Below are 14,008 nucleotides of genomic sequence, written 5' to 3' on the forward strand. Positions count from 1 at the left end.
CTGACTGTAAAGAATGCACTGTCATTCTAACGATTTGTATTGTAAACATTCCTATTTATGATTAATGAATTAACCTTTTATAAATACTCATATACATTTTATTTTTATCTCTTTATTTTCATACATATATTTGTTAAAAATATCATAACAAAAAATTATTACGGAAAATAAATATTTGCTACTGTTCACAGCAAAAAGAAGTTGATACAAACAACAGCTTGTTGTTTACAGCTAGATACTATCCGCAGCAGAAATCTTCTAGTTACGCAGCAAAATTGACCTAAATTTTTTAACTCAAAATTTTTATATAATTAACATAATTTTATGTAATTCTATGTTCATTAATTATTAATATATGTATTTGTGATAAGTTGATTTTTTGAGGGATTCTCATTTATTTTATAGTGAAAATTGATTATATATATATATATATATATATATATATATATATATATATATATATATATATATATATATATATATTTATATATATTTATTTATGATTTATAAAAATATATTTTTGTAGAAATAAATAGTGTATTAATAGAAGTTATAGAATGTTTCTAAAGATGTATTCAATTTAGAGTTTTAATAACTTTTGTAAATTTTTTAATATGAATTTTTTAAAAAAATGTATAAATGTTTGTCCTACAAATTTTTATAGACTCCTATAAAATTGATGAAAGTTTAAATTCTTTTTGAAAAGTTTAAAAAGTTGCTATAACTTTCTTGATGGAATACACCATTCTTTAATTTATTTATTATAACTTTCATTCAGGGTAATAACATAAATTTCAATAAAAGGCGGGCCAGAAACAGAAATCAAATAACTTACTTGAGTTCAAATGGGAAACGAGAATACTTTGGGCATTTTTTTGCAGAAACGGGAAACATATCTCACCCAGGTCTCCCTTTCTCTCTCTTCCATCAAGACTCTGTCGACTGTCGGAGCTCCGATCTCTTCTTGAACAAGGTCTCTCTTTCTCTCTCTATATATATACGTGTACCTATATGTTTAGATGAACTTGCGAGCACGATATGATTACCTTGGGAATGAGCAACTCTGGATGCATATAAATACCTGTTTGCATACTTGTTTGTGTATTTGTGTATGTATAATTCACGTTTTTGTTTAATTTATTTGCTTATTTGGCATTTCAATATGATCCTTATGCCTTCAATTGCTCCTTGAAGTGTAGGAATATTTTTTGCCATCGATTTTCTGAAATCTGTGTTAGGTCTAATTTTCATTCTCAGCAGTTTTACTTACTGAAGGTGATCATTGTGGTTACTCTTCCCCTTGATTTGAGAATGTTAATTTTTAGGGTATATGAACTTGTCGAGCAAGGCTTTTGTGAGGTTGTGTTTAAGGTTTTTATTACTGATGGACTCACCTCTGTGATTTTGTGATATAATATTGACAAGATTTTGTTGAGAGGTTCGATTGTGATTTGATGCTCTGTCTGCAGGTTCCTGTCTGGTTTTTTGAACAGAAATACCATTTTGTTTAGTTTTAAGGTGTTGGAGTTATCATAATGGCCACGGGTCAGCGCACCCCGATTGATTTAGATCAAGGATGGGAATTTATGCAAAGAGGGATAACAAAACTGAAAAACATCTTGGAAGGACTGCCGGTGCCACAGTTCAGCTCTGAAGACTATATGATGTTATACACGTATCCTTTTAAACACTTCATTATGAAAACTTTGGTTTTATATTGTAGGGAACTTCTCTTTTCCCCCATTCTTTTTCCTTTAGTCTATTCCACAGGACAATTTACAATATGTGCACGCAAAAACCACCACATGATTACTCTCAGCAATTGTATGACAAATACAGGGAATCCTTTGAAGAATATATTACATCAACGGTTAGTTTTTGAACATAATTACAGTACAGGGTAAACACATGTAAAATAAGAGTACTGCTGAGTTTATAATTTTGATAATACTTATTGAAAGATAAAATCACACATTTAGATATATATATATATATATATATATATATATATATATATATATATATATATATATATATATATTCCGGATATGCACTTTGTAAATCGAACATGGGAAGAATATGTAGGGATACACAGAGCCACACTTACAAGCTTATAGCCTTATATACATCATGATGTATCTTATGCAACTTTATGTAACTGAAGCAAAATAAAGAAGATGGGGAGGATAAGGAAGAGAGGTATTATTCTATGATGTGACTGAGGGATTTATAAGGTGGTAACTCTTTGAGGTGACCAAAGACTTTATCTACTACCTAGCTTCTTTCCATGCTTTGGGGAACTTCAATTAAGGAGAAGTATATATAATTTTATATGTATATATATATAGGATTCAGTTTGCTGCCACTTACTTTTCCTTACTCTTTTGATATTGCCAAAATACTCATCTTTTCAACACACATTATGCCATACCTTTTAAGATTTTAATTTGTTAACTTACTTCAGGTATTACCTTCTTTGAGAGAAAAGCATGACGAATTTATGTTGAGAGAGTTGGTGAAGAGGTGGTCAAATCATAAAATCATGGTTAGATGGTTGTCAAGATTCTTCCATTACCTAGATCGTTATTTTATTGCTCGGAGATCCCTACCGGCACTCAATGAAGTTGGATTAACTTGTTTCCGAAATCTGGTAACTTGTGGCTGTCTACAATAAATTTGTTTAAATATAGAGTTCTTATTTATTTTTGCCACTTCTAGTGGATATTTTGGCTGTATCTTATAATTGATGTCTTTGTTGCATGCTATTGCTCTTCTTCTTCTTTTTTCCATGCATCTTTTCTCATGAATTTAGTTTGTGATTTTGAAATAATTTCAGTTATTGTAATTTTTTTCTTTTCAAATTGTATATTAACCTTGAGGCTATTTTCTGTCATTCAGGTGTATCAAGAGTTGAATGGAAAAGTAAGGGATGCTGTCATATCCTTGGTATGTTTTCTGCAGGTGTCCTATCTTCCTCACCCCAAAGTGCAAGTTTAATTGGTTGACTAATGATATTTGCTGACTAGATTGATCAAGAGCGTGAAGGGGAACAGATTGATAGAGCTTTGTTGAAGAATGTACTAGACATATTTGTTGAAATTGGAATGGGGCAAATGGATTACTACGAAAATGACTTTGAAGCTGCAATGCTCAAGGATTCTGCAGCTTATTATTCTCGAAAGGCCTCTAACTGGATTTTAGAGGATTCATGTCCAGACTACATGTTGAAAGTTAATATCCTCAACTTTTTACTTTTTTGTATATGAAATTCCACTTAACTTTGCATTCCATCACATCCTTCAAAGTCTCAAACTATTTTCTAATTATTTCTTTGGGCATATAGGCTGAGGAATGTTTGAAAAGGGAGAAAGATAGAGTCTCTCATTATCTTCATTCAAGTAGTGAGACAAAATTGCTTGAGGTTCATTCCAGCACCTTTATGTATTTTGTTCTTTTATTGGATTTTTCTAACAAACTACTCCTTTTGTTTATTTCTATGCGTATTTATGCTTTTCTGACCCTTTTAATTGGCTTATTTTGTTGTTGTTGTTTTTTTTTTTTTTTTTTTTTTTTTTTTTTTTTCTCTATTAGAAAGTGCAACATGAGCTGTTGTCTGTGTATGCTACCCAATTGCTTGAGAAGGAGCACTCTGGATGCCATGCATTACTTAGAGATGATAAGGTAATCAATAAGTCAAAACTCAAAACATGTTCTGAACATCGGTGCTGTTTAATTTGGTTGCGTATTGTCGCAGTTCCTGATCCATTCAATAATGTATGCAGGTGGAGGACTTGTCAAGAATGTATAGACTCTTCTCTAAAATACCACGAGGTTTAGAGCCCGTTGCTACTATTTTTAAGCAGGTTTTTTATATCATACATGCATATTGTGAATGATAGTACAAAAATTTAGCTTACTGCTTCTGCTTGTATGTTTCTTAAACTTCTCTACGTATGCTTTCTTTTCCCATGTAGCATGTTACTGCTGAAGGTATGACTCTGGTTAAACAAGCAGAAGATGCTGCAAGCTGTAAGAAGGTTTGTGCTTTGTAATATTTTTTTCTTTCTTTTTCAATGTGTTCTGTATGTCAGTGTTATTATACCCATACTAGACTTAAGTTAAAAAAGGAAAAGCGAGTTCAGTTTATTGTTAATACCTAAAATGCAAGCAAACTATAAAATTTACCTGAGAGTCTGAGAACCATGGTTTTTTGGAGCAAAACTGATACGCAGCCAAAATAAGAGATGGTTTACTCAGAAAAAAAGGAAGGATGCAAATCATAATATACAAGGAAGGCTTAACTCAAGGGATTTGACAAAAATAAATAGAGGCATAATCATCTCAACAATCATCTCCTTTCTATAATTATTTATTTCCTAGCACTATAAATTAGAATCTCTAGATGAGAGTAAATCATCCAATAATCTTCCTTAAGTCTTTAAGCTCTAGTAGCTAGGCAAGAGCCTAAAACTCTTGTTGGGGAAAGTCTTGTGACTTCCTGTTTCTTTTCTTTAGTTTCTAGTCAATAAAAATACCTCCTGGTTCTTTTCTCTAACAAATTGATCCGACCTGCCGTTGGATGGCGAACACACGAGATTCCCGTATAGAGACGTTAGAGAAGAACCAAGATGCAATCCGTACTGAATTGACCACATTGAACGATCGATTTGCAGCCATGGAAGCTTCTGTGGCTAGGATGTCTGATCTCCTCGCTCTCTCCTTCCAAGGAGGAGGGCACAACAATGCCAGTGCTTCATCAACTTCCATCCCAACGCCGAATTCAACCTCTCTCCCAGAACATGTTCAGCCGGACAACACCTCGTTGCCCATTGGAAAAACAGAACTCCCTACATTTGAAGGCACCGATCCAATTGGGTGGTTAGCTAGAGTGGAGCAGTACTTTGCCATTCATCACACCCGAGAGGATTTGAAGGTCCCAACAGCTTTCGTTAGTATGGAGGGGGCAGCTCTACATTGGCTCCTATGGCTACAACAACAACAACCCACTCTTACTTGGACTCAATTCACACATGACCTTTTGGAAGAATTTGGCGACGAATTGCCTGGGCCACCGTTTGAACAGCTTGCCGCTCTTCGTCAAACGGGCTTGGTGGATGAATTCATCGCTGCGTTTCGAGCTCGCATTGCCCAAATTCCTGGACTTGCTCCTCACATTCAATTAGGGCTTTTTCTCAATGGCTTGAAACCCGCAATTCGGGTGCGGCTCCGACCGAATGATGTGACAGATCTCCGAACAGCGATGCGTGTCGCTCGCGCGGCAGAACGAGAAATTGAATTTCTCTCCACAGGCCGGCTCCTTGGACGCAATCTGCAAGAAGAAAATGCAGCGCTCCAGATAATTCCTTCACATAGTGGGTCTACTTGGTCTAATGGGCATGGGAAGAATTACCAAACCAATTCTTTTTCGAATTATTCACAGCCCAAACCCATTCCAACCCAGTCTCAATTCTCTGGCAGTAATCAAACATCTTCCTTCTCCTCCCAAACACAACCTGCGTTTCCTGCTATGCAGTCTTCAGTACGCAATTCCAGCACATCAACATCACGAGCTCCGGCACGACATTATTCTAACAAAGAGTATCTGGACCTGCGCGCCAAAGGACTTTGTTTCCGTTGTCAGCAACTGTACAGTCCGCTTCATGTATGCCCGAATAAATCCTTGCAAACTCTAATTGCAGCAGAGGATGACGAGGACGAAACGAGCGACGAGCCTGGTGTAACTGACCAAATCGACACCGGACAATATAGGGCAGTCTTTCCAATCTAGCCTTGGGGACAAGGCTGTTTCTTTGGTGGGTGGCAATGATACGCACCCAAAATAAGAGATGGTTTACTCAGAAAAAAAGGAAGGATGCAAATCATAATATACAAGGAAGGCTTAACTCAAGGGATTTGACAAAAATAAATAGAGGCATAATCATCTCAACAATCATCTCCTTTCTATAATTATTTATTTCCTAGCCCTATAAATTAGAATCTCTAGATGAGAGTAAATCATCCAATAATCTTCCTTAAGTCTTTAAGCTCTAGTAGCTAGGCAAGAGCCTAAAACTCTTGTGGGGCAAGAGCCTAAAACTCTTGTGACTTCCTGTTTCTTTTCTTTAGTTTCTAGTCAATAAAAATACCTCCTGGTTCTTTTCTCTAACAAAAACTGATGTGAGATAGGAAATTAGTGCAGGAAAATTAGGAGATTGATTGACTCTAAAATATCTTTGATTGATTGCTATTTGAATTTGATTTATTTCCTTTACAAATGTCTAACTCCCAAGTCCTGGAAGAGTGGAGTGCTTCAATTTCATCAAGCCATCAACTTGGATCCTTGACATTCTTATGAACAAAAATCAAAGACAAACTAGTTATGGAAGCACAATATGATGGAGATAGACATTTTTGTGAAAGGACTTTATAGAAAAGATAAGGATTGCGAGTAGACCTTGTACCTATTTGATTGGCAATGGTAGAATTAGGTGCAGAATAGTTCAGGTTTCCAAACGGACCCTAAAGGAAAAATCAAATACTAAGAACTTTTTCCCCTAAAACTGAACATAGACCTATTTTGCCATTTGTTTAGAAGGATGGAGATTTAAAATCAAGAAAAATTGAGGAAGAACACGGGTTTCTTGAATTTCGTCAATAGTGTTCTGGTTTTGAAGAATAGTTCATGTGTTGATGATAAATTAAGTGTACCCCTGAATACTCTTTACATGTAATCATTGCATGTGAATTTCAGTTATTTTTGTACAAATTAAGGCTTAAACAATAAAGCTTTAGATTTTATGGGAACTAAAGGTGAATTTTCTGAAGAATGTAGGGACAAATGATACAGTATTTTTAGGGAAGGGTGCATATGGTATGGCTGGACCTGGAGGGTGAAATTTACAAGGCTAGAAGTAGGGTTGTGAGTGTGAGAAGGTGGTTGTAAAGAGCTAGAATTCTTAGAATTTGGAGTAAGGGAGATGAAATAACATATGATTATTTGAAACAAGGTTTAATTTTTGTGAAAATTTAGTAAACCACTCTAAGAAACCTGATAGCCATAGAGATACAGTACTCTTGCAGATGACCTCTGGCTTAGTTGGTTAAGTTCAGGTAATCTTGATCTTGACCAGAAGGTTAAGAGTTTGAACCCTGCCATATACAGAGTATGAGTATTGGGTGTAGCCCTTTTGGCTGAGTATTTGTCCCATTAATGTGCAGGCCTATTTCATGGGCTTTATTTGGTGTACATTATTTGATGGGCTGATGGTGCAAGAATAATTGTTGAAGGAACACAGTGATATAGTCCTAGATTAGTAGAGAAGTGTTAGTAGCAATTGGAAATTGGAATTTGTATTGTAAGTGTCATTGTTTAATAAAAAGACTAGGAAATCAAATTCTTATAATTGATCCACTATTCCTGAATTCCTGTGAAATATTTTCTTATGAGTGAACAGTTGAACATAATGATTTTATTATGTGTTTTATTGATTTTGGAAATTTAAAAAATTCTCTGCAAGTGTTTCATCATTCTCATGTAATATTCTGAGTGAAAATTAGAAATATATATGTGTTCTGTTTTCTTTTATGGATTTGGAAACTCAAATTCTTATTATTTTGTGGTTGTTCTAAAAAATATTTGAGTTAACAATTGAAACATAAAGTCTTCTAATAAATGTTCTGTTACAGGCAGAAAAGAGAGATGTTGTTGGTATTCAGGAACAGGTATATTTGATGACTTATGTTGAATGTCCTTGAACATATTTCTCAGTTGGTACTAACTTACAAATATTCCAGGTGTTTGTTAGGAAAGTGATTGAGCTTCATGATAAATATTTGGCTTATGTAAATGACTGTTTCCAAAACCACTCTCTTTTCCACAAGGTCAGTGAGATAGCACCACTGCTGATTTCGCAATCCTTTGTCTTAGTTTAAGTGTATTTCCTGCTTTAAAAAATCCTATCTGCAGGCTCTGAAGGAAGCTTTTGAAGTTTTTTGCAACAAGGGTGTTGCTGGTAGTTCAAGTGCAGAACTTCTTGCTACATTTTGTGATAACATTCTCAAAAAAGGTGGAAGTGAGAAATTGAGTGATGAGGCTATCGAGGAGACACTGGAAAAGGTACATATCTTTCTCCATGTCCATCTCTACCATATATATTAGAGCTATGAAAGATTCACAACAAATCCTTATTTCAGGTTGTAAAGCTGCTTGCTTATATTAGTGATAAGGACTTATATGCAGAATTCTATAGGTAAATCTCTTTACCTTTCATTTTTTTTAGTTCTTTTGACCTTTTACTGCTTGGGATGCTTGGTTGTATGCCTTGCTAATCCAAACACTGAATTTTGTTAGGCTCCATAAAGAAATTAAGGAACAGAAATAAATAGAAGAAATATTATCCTGTGTTTTATTTTATTTTTGAGATAAATGTTTTGTTGTCAACAGGAAAAAGTTAGCTAGACGGTTGTTATTTGATAAGAGTGCCAATGATGAACATGAGAGAAGTATCCTGACAAAGCTAAAGCAGCAATGTGGTGGTCAGTTCACATCAAAGATGGAGGGGATGGTAAGCTAAGATTATCTATCCTTAATTATCAACTTAAGTTCCCATTATTCTTTTGTTGTTGACACTGTGCTCCTTTTTTGCCTCCTCTTCTAGGTCACCGATTTAACTTTGGCTAGGGAAAATCAAACTAGCTTTGAGGAGTATCTCAGTAATAATCCTGGTGCAAACCCTGGTATTGATTTGACTGTTACCGTACTTACCACGGGCTTTTGGCCAAGCTACAAGTCTTTCGATCTTAACCTCCCAGCAGAGATGGTAAAGTGTATTACCCATTTCCTAATCATTTGAAAAGGCAGTTGGTTTACTCTGTTGTGTTTTATTTCCTCTCCCCTGACCCTCCACTATGTCTTTATTCATGGAGAAAGCTGGACTATCATCTCTTGTTTAATCCACTTTTTGAAGCAATTTTGTTTACTGCTCTGAATTGTTTTATTAGGTTAAATGTGTTGAAGTATTTAGAGATTTCTACCAAACCAAAACAAAGCACAGGAAGCTTACATGGATATACTCGCTGGGTACTTGTAATATCATCGGAAGATTTGAGCCAAAAACTATTGAGCTAGTTGTGACTACATACCAGGTTTTTCAAATAGACAAACTAGCTCAAAATCTTTATGCAAATTTTCATGAGTTTGCAGATGATGATGCTGTTGCTTTTACTGTCAATAGGCTTCTACTTTGCTGCTATTCAATGCATCCGATCGTCTGAGTTATCAGGAAATCATGACACAGTTAAACCTGTCAGATGATGATGTTGTTAGACTTCTTCATTCCTTATCATGTGCAAAGTATAAAATTCTCAGTAAGGAGCCAAGCACAAAGACAATATCTCCTACTGATGTTTTTGAGTTCAACTCAAAGTTCACAGACAAAATGAGGAGGATCAAGGTGATTAACTGATTACAGATCAGATGAGATTAATTTTGTATGGCTCGGTTCATTCAGGGTTCCTTTGATGAGTTTGTTAAGCAATGAAATTTGTTGTGGAAATGCAGATCCCTCTCCCTCCCGTGGATGAGAAGAAAAAAGTTATTGAAGATGTTGATAAAGACAGGAGATATGCGATTGATGCCTCAATAGTGCGCATTATGAAGAGCAGGAAAGTCTTGGGCTATCAGCAGTTAGTAATGGAGTGTGTTGAGCAGCTGGGGCGCATGTTCAAGGTAAAGTCCCGGCATCTCCTACTTCATCTGATTTCTTTCCTAAAATTTAAGATTAGACATCGTTGTGAAAATGCTAATTTTAATTTTCAATGCACAATGCACAGCCCGATGTTAAAGCAATCAAAAAGAGGATTGAAGACTTAATCACTAGGGACTACCTCGAAAGGGAGAAGGACAACCCTAACATGTTCAAGTACTTAGCATGATTTGGCTCAGGTCAGTGATATCAAAGGAGTTACTAATTCTCACTGTTGCTATCAGCTTCAGCTTGAGATGACAGTCACGGCTGTCGAAATTTGCAGTCGAGCAGAACTCCTGTATTGTGATTTTGGTTACAGTCAAGTTTTTGAAATCACATCTACCCTGAGCTGAGCTGTGAAAGGTGGATTGATTATAGCAGTCCACTATGGTACCCGTACATGTTAGGAAGAGGCAAATTTCCGGTCTTTGTGAAGAGTGAGACTTGTTTCTATTCACATATATGGCCTTCCCATGAGCATTCTCAATATGTGCTTGTTACTTTGTTATATACCCTTTGAGTATATGTAATGTAATTTTTAATGTTTCAGTGAATGGGGTTTTCTGGAATCGTATTTTCTTCATTGATTTCTTAACTCACTTTCGTGATTGAAGTTCCTTAAACTGGGATTCTTGCTGGGCTAAAAAATAGTGTGTTTTGGCCTTTTGGGGGTGAAATTCCGACTGAAATTGCAGTTTCGCACCTACCTTATTTATTCGTGCTTTTGTAAGTGCACACATATTTTTATGGAAATTTTACAAGGCTGGAAAATGGATTGTGTATACTACTACAAACAGAAATGAGCGGTGTCACTTATTTAAACAAATGTTGCTTACCTTGTGTATTGAAGTGAGATTCTGGGAGTATAACATTTACTTGTTTAAATGGTTTATATTTAGGCTATATATGTACAATTTACTTAAATGTCTCAATATAAATACCTAACTAGAAATTATATGCATATGTGATCGTATATTAGGATGTTTGGTAAATAGTTTTTAGCTGATTAGTTACTGAGTTTGATTAGTTGATAGCATTAGTTAATTGTAAAAAGATGCTCACGGGTGCTGTCTTTTTGGAAGGAGCCATAGGCTTTGTTCACAAGGAGCTACTTACTCCAAATGGAGCACCTTCTGAAAGGAGCCGTAGAGTAGGCTCCGTCTGGATCTAGAAGGAGCTTTGCTAATTATGACGAAAGAAGGAAAATACAAAAAAAAAAAAAAATTATTCATGAACGAATTATGATACGAATGTATATGATGTGTTTGTTTATTTAGTGTTCATGAATATGTTCACGAACATTAAGAAACACGTTCGGCAAACGTTTACGAACATGTTCGTGTTAATGTTAATGAAACGTTTGTGAACGTGTTCATTGATGTTAACAAACACTAATGAATGCTTAAGAAATGAACACGAACAATATTTTTAAAAACATTTTTAAAAATCTTAACAAATGAACACGAACAACTTCTGTTTGTTCATGTTTGGTTCGTTAACAATCCTAGTGAGAGAGGTTGAGTTTTATAAGTGTTACTGTTAAGCCATGTTATTATTATTATTATTATTATTATTGTTATTAGTTTTGTATTAGAATTAGTCAATAAGTTAATTATAGGTTGACTAGCCTATTGTGTAGGAGTAGTTTACGATTATCTCTCTACTATTAAGTGTTTCAGTTGTAACCTCTTTCAGTTGAATGAACGATCATCTTCTCATCTGGTATCAGCAGACCAGGATCCGTTCTCTCTCCAATTCTCAACCCCACCACCACCGTACCCCCTCCGTCCCTCACTAAATATGTCCACAAATTCTTCGGAGAGAACAGTCACCGCCACCCCTTCCGTCGTGCCGGCCGCCACCGCCAACCCCATGTCGGGTGCGCATCACTTCGTCTCCTTGAAGCTCACGATGCGCAATTTCTTGTTTTGGAGAACGCAAATATTGCCTTTTCTCCGCGGTCAGGATCTCTTAGGGTCACTTGGCGAAATCCCGTGTCAGGATCTCCACTTTCTTTTATAACTTATAAGTATTATTATTCTGTACAGTTTTTCTCATAAGTAACTCTTTAACTCTTAATATTATATTTTTGTTTTAAAATATTACAGAGTATATTTTTTCATCAAAATATCACATTTTTTTCATCATAAGTAATAATCAATTAATTTATCATTGATTAGTATTACACTTTTTACATAAGTAATTGTTTAATTCTTAAATATTGTTGTACATTTTTATTTTAAAAGATTACATTTTCCTCAAAATTATTACCAATAAACAATTTATTCCTAATTAATTTTATATTTTTCATTAGTATTACATTTTTATTTTGGCCCGGCATGTCTCATGGATAAGAATTCGCGAAATGGTCTAACAAGAGACACACCCTACTATTTATATGTACAAATTATTATTGTTATTTTTATTAGGAAAAAAAATGTAAAAATAGCCATTTAAATAATAGGGAAAATGCAATTACGCCATTGAACCCAAAAAATACAATTTACTCCCTCAACCATCTCATACTAGCTCTATTACATTGTAGTATTTGTTCATATACTTTCTCAACCTACTGAAACACAAAGAGCTAATAATGCCTCCATTTAGGCTCGAACTTACAACCTTCCAAATGGAAGTCCAACCCGGGTACCATTAGACCACATAGTCCTGGTCTCCCTCAACCATCTAATTTCGTTGAATCCTACAATTAGTCGGTAGAGTCAATTTTTAATCCGTTACTTGCCAACGTGGAATCTAATGTGTTACTCTCTCTGTCCAATTTTATTTGTCCTACTTACTATTCATTGGTCAAACTAATTATTTCTTTTTTGTTTATTTTCTTTAGCATTTTTTACTTATTTTTAAATTTATTTTTTGTGTTTAAATATATAAATTTTGTATACTAATATTGAACTTAATATTATGAAAATTTGGATGAAAAATAACTTCAGTCGTCTCGTTAATCGAAGCGACACATAAAATGGGACGGAGAAAGTATTTTTAATGTTTTTTTCTAAGTTCAGCCAAGATTTTTTTTTTCTTCCTTGTCAAGATTCAACACATTCATCATAGTCAAAGCATGGAAGATCTTCTCCATCCTATTTAGTCTGATGAAAAACAAAAAGCCTTATGATCTTTTAATCGGACTAAACAATCGATAAAGAATATATCGAACCATATTTCATCTTAAAGGAGACAAAAGCACCTTCGTCTCGCAATTGATTATGAGACGAAGGATGGCTTAGATGATTTTTTTTTTTTTTTTTTGTCAAATAATCTAATTTTAATTGTAGAACATATCTAGATTTGTGAGTTAGTGATTGTTTTTTTATGACAATGAGGTTGTGGTGGAGAAGACATCTAAAAAAATTCAAGCCAAACAGGGAAATATTGACTATGTATTCAGACAAGTATAAATATTTTAGCTTTAAACATTGAACACTAGTGGAGAGTTGATGACGTGGACAAGAGTTTTTAAATAGAAAACAAAAGTTATTAAAAAAATAAATAAATAAGCCAAAGGAATAAAAACCATTTTTGTCTACTACCACATTATGAGAGAAAAATAAAATTTATTTACTAATCAAAATGAAAGTGAACTTCTTTCCCATTTTGGTTTTGATGTTCTGCTAATGTTCATCACAGTAAAACTTATTTCTTGTATACAAATAGGTCAGTAAAATTTTAAGAATTTTTTAAACTTAGCTGCCATTTCTTATATAAACCTAAGGTTAAGCTTGTTAGATTGACTTGTTGAATGAGATACTTAAGGCCATCCACAACAGTGGATAATTCACAAATTTTAAGAGAGTCAAGTTGGCGGAGAGAGAGACAAGAGGTTCATATGCAAGGGAGAGAAATAATGGTAGAAAAGTGAGACCCACCGAAAAAATAGAACAGTGTAATAGCCTCGCGTGACAGTCACAAGTGTGCTCAGTGGGCGCATGCAGTGAGCGCGTCATGCACGCTGACAGCGCGCCTGACACTGTTTAAAAAAAAAATCATTTTTACTTCTTTTTTTTTTTTCCTTTTTTCTCTCCCTCTCATATTCTTTCTCCTAATTACATTTACACAAATTTCTCAAAAATCACAAAAAAAAAACCCACTATTATAAATGCTCTTAATTGGAATTATTGTTACATACTAATAGTGACTTGGTAATTTGTAGTTCACACATGCTACCTTTAGAGGTTTGATAGCTACTTTGCTGGCCAACTTTGACCTCTCAATGAGGCAAGAAGAATCCTAGAAATGCATAACTA

At 34.6% G+C, this 14,008-nt stretch overlaps 1 protein-coding gene across 2 annotated transcripts; it reads left to right on the forward strand.

Moving 5' to 3' along the window:
* The first annotated feature begins 858 nt into the window (after positions 1 to 858).
* Positions 859 to 10,369, forward strand: LOC109175796 (cullin-1-like). 2 transcript variants are annotated; one of them, XM_019325152.1, is made up of 20 exons: positions 986 to 1,101; positions 1,519 to 1,675; positions 1,771 to 1,870; positions 2,465 to 2,650; positions 2,899 to 2,946; positions 3,027 to 3,230; positions 3,344 to 3,421; positions 3,592 to 3,681; positions 3,783 to 3,863; positions 3,975 to 4,037; positions 7,687 to 7,722; positions 7,795 to 7,881; positions 7,967 to 8,116; positions 8,194 to 8,249; positions 8,444 to 8,564; positions 8,658 to 8,819; positions 9,001 to 9,144; positions 9,234 to 9,452; positions 9,560 to 9,727; positions 9,832 to 10,369. In XM_019325152.1, exons 1-20 carry the CDS (start codon positions 1,020 to 1,022, stop codon positions 9,931 to 9,933), a joined length of 2,334 nt encoding a protein of 777 aa, XP_019180697.1. In that variant the 5' UTR covers positions 986 to 1,019; the 3' UTR covers positions 9,934 to 10,369. The 2 variants fall into 2 exon arrangements, with proteins under 2 accessions (XP_019180698.1, XP_019180697.1); XM_019325153.1 differs by lacking the exon at positions 986 to 1,101 and adding an exon at positions 859 to 973 and having other exon boundaries at positions 1,470 to 1,870.
* The last annotated feature ends 3,639 nt before the right edge of the window (positions 10,370 to 14,008 follow it).

Source organism: Ipomoea nil, unplaced genomic scaffold (genome assembly GCF_001879475.1).
Source record: "Ipomoea nil cultivar Tokyo-kokei standard unplaced genomic scaffold, Asagao_1.1 scaffold0688, whole genome shotgun sequence".
NCBI classification, from domain to species: Eukaryota; Viridiplantae; Streptophyta; class Magnoliopsida; order Solanales; family Convolvulaceae; genus Ipomoea; species Ipomoea nil.

Bases quoted from the DNA above. Each gene is read 5' to 3' on its own strand.
- LOC109175796 (XM_019325152.1), top strand. From the start codon at position 1,020: ATGAACTTGCGAGCACGATATGATTACCTTGGGAATGAGCAACTCTGG. The intron at 2,651-2,898 runs GTAACTTGTGGC...TCTGTCATTCAG, and splicing joins TAACTTGTTTCCGAAATCTG to GTGTATCAAGAGTTGAATGG. The intron at 9,453-9,559 runs GTGATTAACTGA...GTGGAAATGCAG, and splicing joins ACAAAATGAGGAGGATCAAG to ATCCCTCTCCCTCCCGTGGA.